The following is a 16,543-nucleotide window of genomic DNA, read 5'->3' on the forward strand; positions in this document are numbered from 1 at the left end:
AGCTCTCAGGACCCTGAAATGCAGTCACAGGTCCCTCCACTTAGCCAGCCAGGTGCCCCCAATTCAGTGATTTTCCGTGTATTCTCAAGGCTGTGCGGCCGTCACCATTATTTAATTCCAAAACATTTTCATCACTCGAATGGAAGTCCACACCCATTAATAGTCCGTGAGTCCCTTCAACTGGCCCCAGCCCCAGGCAACCACTAATACACTAATACACATCTAATGCCTAGGTGGAGTTACCGACTGTGGACATTTCATGTCAGTGGAATCAGGCAAGATTTGTCCTTTGGCTGAATGACACTGCACTGTGGGCACAGACATCTGTTTATCATTCATCGATGAACACTCGACTCACTTCACATTTGCTTCACTGTTATTTATAAATAATTCAAAAAGGCCTGGTGGCTAAATTCGTGTCACTTCGGAGTAGGTCAAGGAGCGACACTGCGATGAAACGAAGTTGGACGTCTAAACAGGAGGTCCTTTGGGGCGCCTGGGTGGCTCAGTGGGTTAAAGCCTCTGCCTCCGGCTCAGGTAATGATCCCAGAGTCCTGGGATCGAGCCCCGCATCCGGCTCTCTGCTCGCTGGGGAGCCTGCTTCCTCCTCTGCCTCTCTGCCTCCTTGTGATCTCTGTTTGTCAAATAAATAAATGAATCTTTAAAAAAGAAAAAATAAACAGGAGGTCCTTTAATTATTCAATTATTCCGGTGACGACCGGACGAACAGAATAGCCCCGGGCCCCTGGGCACACGACCTAAGACACCCTTGCCACGGAGGCCCGAGGCCGGCAGGGGGCGCGCACGGCCCGCAGGCCGCTGTCCCCCAGCCAACTGGGCGTAGGCGCTCGAGCCCCGAGGGTTCCTGCATAACCACCTGCAGCGCCCCCTCCCCTGGGTCGCATCTCCCCGTCGCACGCTCCAGTCACTGTTAGTTCCCACTGCTGCTCGCCCGCTCCCCTGACAGAAGCTCTAGCGCACCCGAGCAGGGGTCTCTGTGAATTTGGGTCCCTGAGACGTCCCTGTGGATCTCTCAGTGCAGAGAGGGGCCAGGAGTCGGAGGACCGGCCGGCCCCACGGGACCCGCACCTGCACCTGCCCGGAGCCGGGGGCTGGGGTCCTTCCAGCAGCAGCTGTAGGGCAACAGCAGGGAGGCGCAGGGGCGGGGGTGTCAGGGCAGCGGGCGTTTCTGGAGAGGGGCAGCGTCTTCGCTCCGCAAAGGCTGAGGTCGCGCAGCCGGAAGGCGGCGGGCTCCGGCCCGGCGAAGGGGAGCGGGCGGATCGAGGGGTCCCCGGGGGGCTGGGGAGGGTCGCGGTGAGCGGAGGGGCCGGGAGCCGTGCGGCGTGGAGACGGGGGCGTCCCCGCACCTGGGGCCGGCGAGGAGCCACCTGGCGGCCGTTGAGCTGATGCTGGGGCGGCTCAGGCCGCCTCCCGCCGAGCGTCCAGGAAAACAGCTCAGCGCTGTAGTCTGGGTCCCCACCACACTAGGTGGTCGGAGAACGACAAGCGTCTGGCTCCTGGGAGCTGTGGGTGGGGCTGGACCGGTGGGCGAGGGAGGGACAGGTGGACCAGGGAGGAGGTGCTGGTGGGCAAGGGAGGGAACAGTGGGCCAGGGAGGAGGGACGGGTAGGCCAGGGAGGAGGGGCTGGACCGAAGGGCAAGGGAAGGGCTGGTGGGCGAGGGAGGGACCGGTGGTGAGGATGCTGCGTCAAGGATGTTGGACTGAGAGAAGCCAGTATTTTCACTGAGCATGACAGCCTGCGCTCGCTCAGGCAAGTGACAGGCTTTAAACGAAAGCTCTGATTTCCTTCGCCGCTAGCAGGCGTCAAACCCCGGGAGAATCCCGGGGTCTCAGTCAAAGCCACCCTCTGATGCTGGGAGAGCCCCGCCCAGCGCTGGATTCCTGGCCGGCGGCTCGCTGGCGCTCCGCCCCCGGGCGCTGCCGTCCAATCCCGGGTTGCTCCCGCCCCCTATGCGAGCTGTGACCCCGCCCCCGCACGCGGATTGGTCCTGGCGCCAGTTCGGCTCCTCGCGGCGAAGACCCGGAGCATCGAAATTCGCCCAAGGAATGCCCCCGCCCAGCCCTGCTGCGCATGCTCGCTCGGTGACCCCAGCTTGAGGTGACGGCCCGAACCGAGGCGTGTCCCCAAGCAGGAGGCTGCGGGACCTGCTGCGGTTCGGTCGCCGGAGAGGGAGGGCTCTGCTGCCGCCGCCGTCCAGCCGTGCCCGGTGAGGACGGGCCCCAGCGGGCCAGGGAGGGTCCCGGGTCCCACGGCCTGCCCGGCCCTCCCGGGGGTCCCGAGGGCTGCTGATGCTGGGAGGGGGGGTCACCCGGCTCTGCGTCCGGGAGCTCAGGCCGCCTCCTTCTTCCTGGCTCTTCCTTCCCCCATCCCACCCCACTCCGGACTGAGCCCTGACGCCCCCAGTCAAGGGTGCCTGCACTGGTCTGCCTTTCCTTGACCACACCCAGTACTGCCTCCCTCCCAGCAGCCACCCTCAGCTTCGTCCCACTCTGGCAGTTGGAGTTGTGAGATATTGGGGGGGGATCCCCCCGAGGCTTGCTGACGAGGTGGTGGTACTAACCGTGGGGGAGGGGCCATTTGGGTGCCGCATGGACAGGTCTGATGACAAATTACAATGTGTGAGGAGTACAGCTACCCAAGGGCCAGGGCGCTAAGGGGAAGGAGGGGGCATTACCTGAAATTCCCACGGTGGGCAGGGTCTCCCCTGTGTACCACAGACTAGCAGCCCTTGACCTTTTTTGGATCACTGCTGCCTTGAGACTCTCCCTGTAAGGATGTGTACTGAAGCACCTGAGTGGTCCCATCATCCCACCAGCAGCCCAGTCACAGACAGTCCTCTGGGAGCCGTGTGGGACAGCGATGATCTGGGGCACAGCTGCCGGCACCCCCAGAAGTTGGCTAACAGCATCCCCTTGCCTACCTGCTATTCAGAACCCCTGCCAAATTCGCCACTGTTCCCGTGATACATGGGGAACCAGCCAGGAGAGGGTAAGAGGTTTGTGGTCGTGGTGAGGACACAGATGCTGGTGGATGTTGGTAGCATTTTCCTCCCATATGTGTGGAGGTACTTCTCTTGAGCCCTCGTCAGTGGCCAGGCAGGGTTCACGCCTTCCAGAGCCTCAGGAACAAGGGATCGGACTTTGTATTAGTTACCTATTGCTGCTGTAACAAATAATCTCAAATATAGTGGCCTTAAGTGTAACAGCTTTGTAACAGTCTTATAGTTCTAGAAGTCTGAAGTCTGACGTGAGTCTCATGGGGTCAAAACCAGGTACCCATTGAGCTGTGTCCCTTCCCGGAAGCTCCAGGAGAGACAATGTACTCCTTAGTCTTCTTCCTCCTGGATGCCTCAGGAGGAAGCCTGCCACTCCCCCCTCCTTCCTCCTTCAAAGACCGCACCATCCAGGCTCTCTGACCCTGCTTCCATCCTGCTTTCTCCTTCCCTCTTCTGCCTTCCTCTTGTATTTTTTTAGGACCCTTGAGATTGGACCCACCAGGGTCATCCAAGCTGCTCTCCTGCTTCAGTAACTTTCACGCCATCTGAAGACTTTGCCCTGTAGGTTCCAGGGATTAGGACCATTAAGCCATGATTCTGCTTCACAGTGTCTCAGGGCCTCCTGCCAGTTCCTAACGTTGTATGATTTGATGTTCACACTGACCCATCTTGACACTTCTGGGTCGGCTTTGTGCAGACCCATGTCATGACATCAGGTTAGGATGAGTGGGTGACTGGAGGTCAATGGTGATTTCAAACCATGGGATTTCACAGTTAGAGGGAGGGTGTCAAGTGAGGGGAGTGCACTATTAATACCTTTGCTCTTTTTAATTCATTTCTACATCGCTTTTAAAAAAACTCTGTTAATTCGGGGTGCCTGGGTGGCTCAGTTGGTTAAGTGTCCAACTCTGGATCTCAGCTTAGGTCATGATCTCAGGGTTGTGACCCCTGGGTTTTATTTTTATTTTATTTTCTTATTAAAAAATAAAAATTCTGTTCCTTCAGGGAGCTTTCACTGAGTGAAATTTAGCTTTCAAAAATATATATATTAGGTTTAAAATAGATACCTTTCAGGCCTTCCCTCCACACCTAGAAAATTGCTAGAAGGATGACTCCAGAAAAGAGGCTGATCCAGCCAGAAGAACATGTCTATTCCTGTTCATGGAGAGATGGACAAAAGTTCAACCCATGAACTAGCAATTACAGACTTCCCATGGGAAGGGCCTATGGCTCTCAAAGTATCAGAGCCAAATGGGGTATTGGTAAAAAAAAAAAAAAAAAAAAAAAAAGGGTTCTCAAGCCCATCTCCAGACACCTCGAGTTGGGGTGGTAGGGGGAGTGGTTCCAGAGTGTGTGTTTGTCCCAAGAACCCCAGTGATCCTTAGGTATGGTGAAGTTGGGAGACCACTGGTTGTAGACTTCATTTCCCTTTTTCCTAATATCTAACAGTTTTATGGAGCTAATTCCCATCCTGTGGAGCTCCCTCTCTCACCAGATACAATTCAGCCGCTTTTGATGTATTCATAAAGTTGCGTAACCATCGCCACGGTCAGTTTTAGAAGAAGCTCTCCCTGCTGGCAGCCACTCCTCATTCTCCTGCTCCCCCCCCCCCCGCCCCCAGCCCACAGCCCACCACACAGCTACTGTCTCCAAGGACGGATAGTTCCACTGTACGGATTGTCTGGTCTCTAGGTCATTTTATGTACATAGAATCCTATGCTACATGGTCTTTAATGACTGGCCTCTTTGACTCAGCATAATCTTTTAAAGGTTCACCCGTGTTGTAGCATACTTTTTTTTAATTGCCAAACAATATTCGATTGTATGGATAGACCATCTTTTTTCCACTCAGGTGTTGATGAGTAATTGAATTGTTTCCACTTTCTGGTGACAGTGACTAATACTGCTGTGAACATTCATGTACAACTTTTTAAAAGATTATTTATTTATTTATTTATTAGAGAGAGAGAGCACAAGCAGGGGGAGTGGGAGAGGAAGAAGGGCTCCCTGCTCAGCAGGGACTTGATGCAGGACTTGATCCCAGAACCCCGGGATCATGACCTGAGCCAAAGGTAGACACTTAACTGACTGAGCCACCCAGGTACCCCTAACAAACTTTTTTTTAAAGATTTTATTTATTTCCGGGGGGGGGGGGTAGTGCAGGGGAGAGGGGCAGAAGGAGAATGAGAGGGAATTCCAAGCAGACTTTGCTCTGAGCACAGAGCCCAATGTGGGGCTCAATCTCACAATCCCGAGATCATAACTGCAGCCAAAACCAGGAGTCAGATGCTTAAATGACTGCACCACCCAGGCGCCCCTCATGGACAGGTGTTTATGTGGACACTTTTTTTTTTTTAAAAGATTTTATTTATTTATTTGACAGACAGAGATCATAAGTAGGCAGAGAGGCAGGCAGAGAGAGAGGAGGAAGCAGGCTCCCTGCTGAGCAGAGAGCCCGACTCGGGACTCGATCCCAGGACCCTGAGATCATGACCTGAGCCGAAGGCAGCGGCTTAACCCACTGAGCCACCCAGGCGCCCCATGTGTGTTTGTTTTATTATGTCCATCCTGGTGGTGTGAAGCCGTATGTCATGGTGGTTTTACCTGGTGTTCCTCTCATGACTAACGACATTGAGCATGGCATATGCTTACTGGACGTTTGTATTTCTTCTTCAGAGAAAGGCTTATTCAGAGCTTTTGCCCATTTTTAAATTGGGTTATTGGTCTTTTTGTTATTGAGTTGTAAGAATTCTTCATAATTTCCACATACAATTCCCTCATCAGAAATAGGAGTTGCAAAAATTCTTTCCCACTCTGTGGGTTGTCTTGAGCCTCTGGATGGTGTCCTCTGGTGTCCTCCCACAAAAGTGTTAAAGTTTGGTAGGGTGCGGTTTATCTCTTTTTCTTTGGCATGCACTTTTCATGTCATGTTGAAGAAAGCTTTGCCCGATTTAATGTAATGAAGATTTACTCCTCTCTCTCCTTTTTTTCCTTAAGAGTATTTTAAAGTTAATGTTTGTATATGGTGTGAGGAAGGGGTCCAACACTACGGGCTTGCATCTCCAGGTCCAGGGGGAGCCTGCAAGCTGGAAGAGTGGGCTGGCTCCAGAAGATGTGCACTGAAGTCGATCTGTGTGTGGGTTGGGTCGGACAGCCTGGGCTGGGGCTTCTGCCATCAACTTTTCTGCCCAGAGCAGCTCTAGCAGGGGAGGCTTTGGCTGTGTCTTTTCTGTGGCTGGTCCCCACGTTCCTCCAGGACTGCTATGTCACACTGGGGGACAGGATGGGCAGGGCAGGGAAGGACTATACTGGGAGAGCAGAGGTTGGCTTGTCCCAGGGTTGAACTGGGGGGCTGGGGACAAGAGGGATACAGAGACACTGATCCCAGGGGTGCCTTGGTCAGGTGACCCGTTACCAGGTGGATTTCCTTGAGGGCTCACCCACTTCCTGGGACGGGTCTCCATATCTGTCACAGCCCAAGAGATTTCTGCTTTTATGTCTAGTGGCCAAGGGACTGGAGATGAGCGCTTGCAGGGGACAAGGCACCCTAATCGCACCCCTGACTCCTCTCATGGATGGGGTCTTGGAAAACTTTGGAAATCAGGGCATGGCCCCCTCAGGCCATGTGTGTTGGGAAGGGTTCCAGGAAACAGTGAGGACCGTAAACCGGGTTGATAAACTGGGTCGGGGGTAGGTAGGTATCTGTGAGCCTTGCTGTTGACGGGGTGCCGAGAAGGGCAGGGGAGATGCCTGCTAAGGATGAGGTCTTGTTTCTGGGCTAACACTGTACGCTGAGAAAGACCCTGCCATCTGCCCACCACTCATGTGCCCCCACCAGACAGAAGTCCACTCCACACTGCCCTGCCAGGGGCCCCTGTAATACGTCCTTTCTGCTTCTCCAGCCCAGAAGCCAGGGATCCTGGAGTGACTGTGGATTCTCTGCACACCTCTACCGTCCCGTCTCCTCCCAGCTGAGGCAGTGCCAGCCCCGGCTCAGGTACAAGGTCACTGCCCTCTGGGCGTCCTGGCATCTCTTGAGTGCTGTGTGGTCTGGGGCTCCAGCCCAGGCTGGGGGACAGATCAGGTTGTGAGTCCAGACAGTCCCGCCTCTCAGAGCCAGGCGTCCCCTTTGTGGTCTGCAGAGCGCCCGCGGGTGCCCAGCTCGGTCTCCCTGTGACACAGTGTCAGGAGGAGGGTCATCGGGTATCCTGGAGGGTCTGGGTGGGACCTGAGCCCATGACCCGCGTGCTGGTCTATGAAGCTTGGTGCTCAGGAAGGCCAGTTACTGTCATCCTGGATGAGGCACACCAGGTCCTGTGTGGGGTTGGGCTCTGGAACCCCCTCAACCCGACTCCTGGCTCTGTACTTCATGGATTTTGCCTCCTTCCTTAGGACGGAGCCCCTGGACTGCCAGCTTCCTGAGCAGGGAGGAGCAGGAGGAGGACGAGAACTCCACTTGCTGGGTCCTGAGCGTGGTCGCAGGGACGACCCATCATCCCAGAATGCCCCTGCCAGAGCCCAGCGAGCAGGAGGGCGAGAGTGTGAAGTCTGGCCAGGAGCCGTCCCCAGAGTCCTCTCAGCCAAGCACAGATGTTGTCCCTGCTGCACCCAGGAAGCCCAGAAAGTTCTCCAAACTGGTCCTGCTGACGGCCTCTAAGGACAGTGCCAAGGTGGCAGGGGCCAAGCGCAAAGGAGTGCACTGCGTCATGTCCCTGGGGGTGCCTGCCCCTGCCACCCTCGCCAGAGCCCTCCTCAAGATCCATCCTGAGGCTCAGAGGGCCATCGAGGCGCCCCCCCAGGAGCCTGAGCAGAAACGCAGCAAGCCGGACATAGGTGAGGCCCCGGGTGGTCATAGCGTGCACGGTGTGAGGAAGACCTTTCTGGGGCCGGAAGTCCCCTGACACCTGGGAGCCTGGGATCCGGAGGCCGGGCTGGCTCTGGCCTGCGTGTCTGTAGGCTCTGGCCTGCGTGTCTGGCCTGCGTGTCTGTAGGCCTCCACACACGTGTGTCTGTGTGTGGATTGGCCTGGGAGGGTGAGCTTGTGTGTCCCTCCAGGTGTGTCTGTGTGGGTCCTTGGCCTATTTCTGTCCATTCTGCTCTTATGTGTCTTTGTGTTTTTGTGTCTCTGAGGCCCCAGGCGGGCCCCCCATGCCCCACCCGGCTTGCTGCAGGTGACTCTGGAACATGGATTCATTCTTCGAGCGTGGGGTCCTGAGGGGTGCTTAAGGGAGGGGATGCCCAGTGGCTGGGGAAGAGATGAGCTGGGTTTCTTCCCAGCTGGAAGTGGGGTCTGCTGGGCCCTGAGGAGACGGGGATCATAAAACCACCATTTGCTGCCTGTGAACAGGTGGCCCCCTTGGAGCCAGCCAGGGCACTCAGCCGGGGCAGTGCAGGGGGCCCCATGCGCTGATGGAAGGGTAGGAGTGAGTGGTCTGAAGTCCTAGGGGAGGGAGCACCATGGCTTCCCTTGGAGTTTCGGGGGACCCAAGGGAGCCCTCAGCTTCCCTCAACTGCTAGACGGGAGCCATGCTCAAGGAGTCGGGGGACCCCATCCCCGAGCTGGAGGCCCCGCCACAGCCCATCCAGCTCACCCTTCAGTGTTCCTGCTGGCCAGTCCTGCTCCCAGTGCGCCCTCGAGTCCGCCTGCTGCCTCCCACCAGTCCTAGGGGTGGAGGGACCCATGATCTGTGGGGAGGCGGGGCTCACGGAGCTAAGTCACCTCTCTGAGGCCACCAGCTGGTCACGGCAGAGGGTGGAGCAGGGAACGTCAGGCCAGAGCCTGTTCTTCTCCTCCCGGAGCTGGGGGGTGGGCCATCCCCTGGTCCCTTCCACCCCGTCTCAGACCTGCCTGGGCTCTTGGACCATGTGGGCCCCACCCACCCGCCATGGCCCCTTGGCAGGAATTACCACCCGTCCTCAGCTAGAGGGCTGGAGGGCAGAGCTAGGACTATGTTTCAGCCCCACTGACTCCCCTAGGCAGGTGCTCTTGGGCAGTGAACGGCCCCGTCAGCCTGTCGCCTTGCGTCTACCTCCAGGCCTTGTCCCCAGACTTCCCACCTCTTACACCATTCCAGGCCGGGTGGTGGGGGTAGCAGTGGCTTTCTTGTTCTCAGCCCAGATCTGGCCCAGAGTTCCCTGGAAATGACTTTAACAGACTCTTTGTCCCTGGGCTGGTGGCCATGGGGAACATGTCTCTGAAATCAGCTCTGATTTCTGAAAGTCAGCCGGTAGCATCCCACAACATCCCCCGGCTGAGCTGAGAGCTTCAGGCCCTGGGTTGCCCCCCACCCCCGCTGCCCTTTTCCTTGGACACCAGCCTGACCCACTCCCTTCTCTTCCAGATGGAAAAGAAGACGGAAAGTTGGCAGGGCAGTCTGCCCCCAGGACCGAGGTGGTGGGGGAGGAGCCCACCGCAGATGCCGTCATGCCCGACACGCCCCTGTAACTCTGACAAACACGGGTATGCCCTTACTGGGTCAGTGAACTTGGCTGTGACTTCTGCTGGGGACCCAGTTGCAACTGATTTTCACTCTCAGACGTTGTGTAATGTTTTCCAAATCAAGTATAAATTACTTTTATAAACAGAAAAAAAAACAAACAAACCTCAAAAAGGATCAAAGAAGCTGTATGCTAGTTCCCATTATGGACCGGTTTTAAACCCTTCTGTGGTCCTTTGAGACCCCACTTGCAGCCTCACCAGCCCTCCCAGGGCTCTTTCCCAGGACCCCAGCCCCTCCGCCTGGAGAGCCATCACTGGCCCAGAGACTAGGTAGGGTCTCTGAGTTTTCTCCTTCCTGCTGCTCCTGGCCTGAAAGGGGGACAGTGGGACCCCCAGGCCTGAGCCCCTGGGCAGGCTTTCTGGCCCCTCCCTGATCGTCCCTCCCAGGCTTGTTCCCAGGAGGCTTCAGCCCGCTGGTGCCGGATCATCAGGAGGCTTGCCTCCTCCAGGAAGCCCACCACCTGACAGCTTCCCCCACCCCTCATGGGGGCCTGTGTTCGTGGCTGCCAGGGGTTCTGCCGGGGAGGGTGCGGGCCTGCAGTATGGCAGGCAGATCCCGATAGAAGTGTACGATACCCCTACCATGTTACTTTTGGGGGTGTTTTGGGGGCTGAGATTCCTGGGCCCCTGAGCCCCTCCCCTCCATTCACCTGGGTGTCACCCCTGGAGGCCCCCCAACAGGAAAGGCTTCGTTCAGCCTCCTTCACCTCGCGTGGTCTTTGTTTTGTGAAAACTGCCATCAGGCAAAGGAAACAGACGGATTATTTCTAAAAAGTTGAGACCAGAGGCCTTACGTTTTTTAACATCATTTTCCCAAATTTAGCCTGTATCTATGGACCCCTTAAGCAAAGGGAGTTCCTCAGCCCCCTCCTGGCCCAGCTGCTCGCTTGGTTATCCCTGTATCCCTCCAGCGCGGTTGTTACATTTATATTCTGTAACCATCGTCTGAAACGTTCCTTTGTCTTCATTTGATATTTAAATAGATTCCCGCTCCCCACCACGTTTCTCCTTTCCTGTCGCTCTGGGTCATCCCCTTGGTGGGCTGGTGGTCAGTTGACGAGAACGCCCGAGGAGTTGGTGGTGGGGCGCCCCCTGGAGGCAGAGTGAAGAAGGCGTGAGGGGGGCAGGGGCCTGGCCAGGGGCGACTTGGTGCGGCTGGGCCTGCTGTCCCTTCCGTCCTGGCCGCTGGCAGTACATGGTGGGCAGTGGCTCTGGGTCTGGGGGCTTGGAGCCCGTAGGGAGGATTCCAGGCTCATGATGGGGAGTGGGAGGCTGGGGAAGGATTTACACAGATGAGGGACAGGGTTAGCCTCATTTTACAAAGCCTTCAGGCACCATGAAGGGAACCGACTGGAAACATCCAACGTGGGCTCTGAAAGGCTGGCAAGGAGGCCACCACAGCCTTCATGGAGAGGAGATAGGGGAGGTCGTGGTGCTGGCAAGACCTGACACTGGGTCAGTGACCGGTTGTCCCATCTGGGAGAGACAGTGTCGGCAATCAGGAGGAGAGCTGATGTGTTCCTGTGAAGAGTGGTTCCCTCAGATGTTAGAGCAGAAGATCCTCAGAGGTCACAGAGTGACGTAAGCGCTTGGTCTCTGCACTCTGTGCGTGTGGGGGGTCTTCATTATAGAGCGGAGGGGCTCTGAGTCAAGAGTCAATGTACCTGTGAGGCTCCATCTGTTCAGCTCAGGTCACGATCTCAGGGCCTTGAGATGGAGCCCCACTGGGCGTAGAGTGTGTTTAAGGTTCTCTCCCTCTACCCTCCTTCTCCTCCCCTCCCCTTAAAAAAAAAAAAAAAGGTAAATAGGATGACTATACACTTCCTTCCAAACATAATGTATTGGTCTTCAAGCTGAAAAAAAAAAGGGTAATTCATGTTCATTGAAACAAATACATACTGATTATGAAAAATATATTACAGATATTTCCAGTAACTCATCTAGATATGTCTATAATATTTTTCTTTTTTAAGATTTTATTTATTTCTTTGACAGAGAGAGAGGTCACAAGCAGGCGGGGGAGGGTGGGGAAGCAGACTCCTTGCTGAGCAGAGAGCCCATGCGGGGCTCCATTCCAGAACCCTGAGATCATGACCTGAGCCGAAGGCAGAGGCTCAACCCACTGAGCCACCCAGGCGCCCCTATGATATTTTTCATATTCAGAAAACTGGGATGATCCAGGTCATTTTCTCTTAATTACGAATGTGTTTCCAGCCCGGTTTTACGGACTGCAGCACGCCGCTACCGGGACGGGAGCCCATGCATCCCGCACACCTGCCGCGGGCTGCACCCGGTCCTCTCCAGCTGGTCAGCAATCCCGTAAATTGCCCTGGATTTTCCTGGGTCGAAGCTCTAGAAGGGAGACCGCGGCTCATGGGGAGGACCACCAACTCCCATGCTCCCCGCGGCCGGAAGGGCCCGCCCCCAGCGTCCTTGCCCCCGGCACCGGCGCTGTCACCGAGAAGATGGTAATCATAACTGCGACAGCGGCGTGTCGGGTGAGCACGGCCTCCGCGCGTTGGCTCCGGGGGTTCGCGCCGCGCGCACCGGGGCCGAGGCGGCCGGAAGCCGGCAGGGGGCGCGCGCGGCCCGCAGGCCGCGGTCCCCCAGCTTCCCCAGCAGAACGAGCGCGCCCCGGCTCCCATCTGCCGTACGCAGCGCTGGGCGTAGGCGCTCGAGCCCCGAGGGTTCCTGCATAACCACCTGCAGCGCCCCCTCCCCCGGGTCGCATCTCCCCGTCGCACGCTCCGCCCACGCAACTGCCCTCCCGTCACTGTTTGTTCCCACTGCTGCTCGCCCTCTCCCCCCCGACAGAAGCTCTAGCGCACCCGAGCAGGGGTCTCTGTGAATTTGGGTCCCTGAGACGTCCCTGTGGATCTGGAGCTGTTGGAGAACAGAGAGGGGCCGGGAGTCGGAGGACCGGCCGGCCCCACGGGACCCGCACCTGCACCTGCCCGGAGCCGGGGGCTGGGGTCCTTCCAGCAGCAGCTGTAGGGCAACAGCAGGGAGGCGCAGGGGCGGGGGTGTCAGGGCAGCGGGCGTTTCTGGAGAGGGGCAGCGTCTTCGCTCCGCAAAGGTTGAGGTCGCGCAGCCGGAAGGCGGCGGGCTCCGGCCCGGCGAAGGGGAGCGGGCGGATCGAGGGGTCCCCGGGGGGCTGGGGAGGGTCGCGGTGAGCGGAGGGGCCGGGAGCCGTGCGGCGTGGAGACGGGGGCGTCCCCGCACCTGGGGCCGGCGAGGGGCCACTTGGCGGCAGTTGAGCTGATGCTGGGGCGGCTCAGGCCGCCTCCCGCCGAGCGTCCAGGAAAACAGCTCCGCGCTGTAGTCTAGGTCCCCACCACACTAGGTGGTCGGAGAACGGAGAACGACAAGCGTCCGGCGCCTGTGGGCTGTGGGTGGGGCTGGACCGGTGGGCGAGGGAGGGACCGGTGGGCCAGGAAGGAGGGGCTGGGTCTGGCGGGATCCTGAGATCTACCACCTGAGCCGAAATCCAGAGTCAGCCCCTAACCGATTGTGTTACCCAGGCACCCGTCTGCCGTTTTGTTTCCATAATTTCACACCTATAGGAAAGTTGCAAAACGTGTAAAAACATTCCTATCTGCTTTTCACCCAGATTTCCCAAATGTTAGGAAGCCAGCCAGCCACCCAGCAGTATTTATAATAGCGGGATTTAGAACCGCAACGTCCACCAAGAAAAGAACTACGGGCGCCTGGGTGGCTCAGTGGGTTGAGCCTCTGCCTTTGGCTCGGGTCATGAGCTCACGGTCCTGGGATCGAGCCCCACATCTGGCTCTCTGCTTAGCAGGGAGCCTGCTTCTCCGTCTCTCTCTGCCTGCCTCTCTGCCTACTTGTGATCCCTCTCTCTGTCAAATAAATAAATAAAATATATTTTTTAAAGATTTTATTTATTCACCTGACAGAGAGAGATCACAAGCAGACGGAGAGGCAGGCAGAGAGAGAGAGAGAGGGAAGCAGGCTTCCTGCTGAGCAGAGAGCCCGACGTGGGACTCGATCCCAGGACCCTGAGATCACGACCCGAGCCGAAGGCAGCGGCTTAACCCACTGAGCCACCCAGGCGCCCTAAATAAAATATTTTTTAAAAGATTTTATTTGTTTATTTGACAGAGATCACAAGTAGGCAGAGAAGCAGGCAGAGAGAGAGAGGGAAGCAGGGTCCCCGCCGAGCAGAGAGCTCGATGTGCGTCTAGATCCCAGGACCCTGAGATCATGACCTGAGCCGAAGGCAGAGGCTTCAACCCACTGAGCCACCTAGGCACCCAAATAAAATATTTTTTAAAAAAGGACAAAGTTGGAGAACTCACACTCTCTGATTTCAGAACTCACTACAAAGGAGCAGTAATCAAGACAGTGTGGTATTGGTGTAAAAAGGGCCATAGATCAATTAAATAAAGGGGAGAGTCCAGGAGTAAACCCTCTGATTTATGGCCAACTGAGTTTCATTGAGGGGACCAAAACTACTAAATGGGGGGGAACAACAGTGTCATTCTCAACAAATGGTAGTGGGACCACTAGGATATCCATGTGCATAAGAATGAAGTTGGAGCCCTACCTCACCCCATATACAAAAAATAACTGAAAATGGGTCTAAGACTCAAATGTTAAGAGTTAAAATCTAAAACTCCTAAAATACATATGGAGTAAATCTTTGTGAATGGGGATTAGGCAGTGATTTCTTTTTTTTTTTTAATAAATTTGTGCCATTTTTTTTAAAGATTTTATTTATTTATTTGACAGAGAGAAATCACAAGTAGGCAGAGAGGCAGGCAGAGAGAGAGGAGGAAGCAGGCTTCCAGCTGAGCAGATAGCCTGATGTGGGGCTCGAACCCAGGACCTGGGATCATGACCCGAGCCGAAGGCAGCGGCTTAACCCACTGAGCCACCCAGGCGCCCCGATTTGTGCCATTTTTTAAAAGATTTTATTTATTTATTTGAAAGACAGAGATCACAAGTAGGCAGAGAGACAGGCAGAGGGAGAGGAAAGGAAGTAGGCTCCCTGGTGAGCAGAGAGCCTGATGTGGGGCTCCATCCCAGGACCCTGGGATCATGACCTGAGCTGAAGGCAGAGGCTTTAACCCACTGAGCCACCCAGGCACCCCGGGCAATGATTTCTTTTTAAAATTGTATTCACTTATTTGAGAGAAGGAGAGAGCATGAGCAAGGGGGAGGGGCAGAGGGAGAAGCAGACTCCCCACTGAGCAGGGAGCCCCATAAGGGGCTCAATTCCAGGACCCCGGGGCCGGACCTGAGTCAAAGGCAGATGCTTAACCAACTGAGCCATCCAGGCAACCCTAGACAGTGATTTCTTAGGTATGACACCAAAAACACAAGCCACAACAACAAAAAATGAAGTCCCATTGTTTTTGCTGTTCAGTTTGGGCACTGGGGGAATAAAAACGTCATGCTTTCAGAATGTGTTGGCTAAATCACAGCGGTGAAAAGTGCAGTCTAGGGAGTACAGTGATAGTGTAATAACCTTGCATAGTGACAGGTCTGATTATGCTCATCGTGATGTGCTGTTGCCTAGTGTATAGAATTGTCCGGTCACTGTGTTGTACTCCTGACATTGATATAACATTGTCAGCCAGACTTCAATAAGAAAAGCAAAGTGTAAAACAAGCGATTAACAATAAATATGGGAAAGCTGGGCACCAGAGTGTCGCAGTCCGTTAAGCATCTGCCTTGGGCTGGGGTCTCATGATCTCGGGGTCCTGGGATTGAGCTCTCTGCTCAGCATCAAGTCTACTTCTCCCTCTTCCTCTGTGATCTCTCTCGGTCTCTCTCAAGTAAATGTATAAAATCTTAAAAAAAAATTTAAAAACCCAGGCTAAGTGAAATAAGTCAGACATAAAACACTACATATTGTATGATTCCATTTATATGAATGTCCAAAATAGGCACATCTATAGGGACAGAAAGCTGAATAGTAGCCTGGGGCTCGGGGGTGAGGAATGTTTCAACTGTGGCTACAGGATTCTTCCTGGAGTAAAAATATTCTAAAACTGATTGTGCTGATGTTTGCACAACTTTATGAATATGCTAAAAAAACCTGAATTGTACATTTTATTTATTTATTTATGCAAATCTCCTTAATGGAGGCCTAAAGAAATGCTAGAGGTTCTCATTTGAGCTTTGGCAGTCAGCCTTTTACAACATCCATGTAATCCATGTAACATCCATGTAATCCATGTCATGCCGCCTTTGCAGTATTCCACAGGGACCTCTAAGAACCCCCAGACTACACTTTGAGAACCATTCCTCTACTGTAAAATTCGTATTTCCCCCTTTGTAATTAATAAGTATCTTTGGGATTATGTAAATACCATTTCCTTATTAAGCTCTTACTCTCCAACTTTAGAGGCCATTAATAATTTTTGTGGAAATCAGCCATTAATTAGGATGGTTGACAAATGATGATTTTCTGCATCATCTCTTCTGCATTTCTCAGTTGGGCTCCTACAGTAAGAGCGAGCTTTCCCTTCTTCCCATTTACTTTTTTTTTTTTTTTTTTTTTTTTTTTTTTAGAAAAAGAGCGCTGCAGGCAGGGTTGAGGGTGAAGGCTGGGGTCGGGGGAAGGGCAGAGGGAGAGGGACAATCTCCAGCAGACTCCACACCCAGAAGAGAGCCTGATTAGGGGCTCCATCTCACAACCCTGAGATCTCGACCCCAACCAAAACCCAGAGTCAGACGCTTAGCCAACCGGGTCACCTGGGTGCTCCTACTTATTTAGATCAGTATCAACTCGTAGGTTCTTATTTTATTCAAAGTTATAATCCGTTATTACCAAAATTCACTGTGTTTTGCATCTCAAATTGACCCAGCTTTGCGGTGGGGTCATTTGAAGGTTTTAACAAGGTGTATAAGAAATTTCCTTCTGCTGGCGAAGGAAAGTGACAGGTCTAATATGATATTTAACCAAATGCTCCCGCTTAGTGAGCAGGGACTCAAATCCTCGTGGAGGCCTGGGGGTGGTCTCAAGGAAGCCCCCCAACTCACCTGTCTCAGAGCCCC

General features: G+C 54.8%; 1 protein-coding gene across 2 annotated transcripts; it reads left to right on the top strand.

The window, feature by feature from the left end:
* Positions 1 to 2,081: 2,081 nt before the first annotated feature.
* On the top strand, positions 2,082 to 10,517 carry FLYWCH2 (FLYWCH family member 2). Of its 2 annotated transcripts, XM_047713804.1 has the most exons (4): positions 2,082 to 2,229; positions 6,921 to 7,015; positions 7,411 to 7,851; positions 9,360 to 10,517. In XM_047713804.1, the coding sequence occupies exons 3-4, from the start codon at positions 7,521 to 7,523 to the stop codon at positions 9,461 to 9,463; spliced, it is 435 nt and encodes a 144-aa protein (XP_047569760.1). In that variant the 5' UTR covers positions 2,082 to 2,229; positions 6,921 to 7,015; positions 7,411 to 7,520; the 3' UTR covers positions 9,464 to 10,517. The 2 variants fall into 2 exon arrangements, with proteins under 2 accessions (XP_047569760.1, XP_047569761.1); XM_047713805.1 differs by lacking the exon at positions 6,921 to 7,015 and having other exon boundaries at positions 2,086 to 2,229.
* The last annotated feature ends 6,026 nt before the right edge of the window (positions 10,518 to 16,543 follow it).

This window comes from Lutra lutra, chromosome 18 (assembly GCF_902655055.1).
Source record: "Lutra lutra chromosome 18, mLutLut1.2, whole genome shotgun sequence".
Lineage (NCBI taxonomy): Eukaryota > Metazoa > Chordata > Mammalia > Carnivora > Mustelidae > Lutra > Lutra lutra.

Bases quoted from the DNA above. Each gene is read 5' to 3' on its own strand.
- FLYWCH2 (XM_047713804.1), top strand. From the start codon at position 7,521: ATGCCCCTGCCAGAGCCCAGCGAGCAGGAGGGCGAGAGTGTGAAGTCT. The intron at 7,852-9,359 runs GTGAGGCCCCGG...CTTCTCTTCCAG, and splicing joins ACGCAGCAAGCCGGACATAG to ATGGAAAAGAAGACGGAAAG.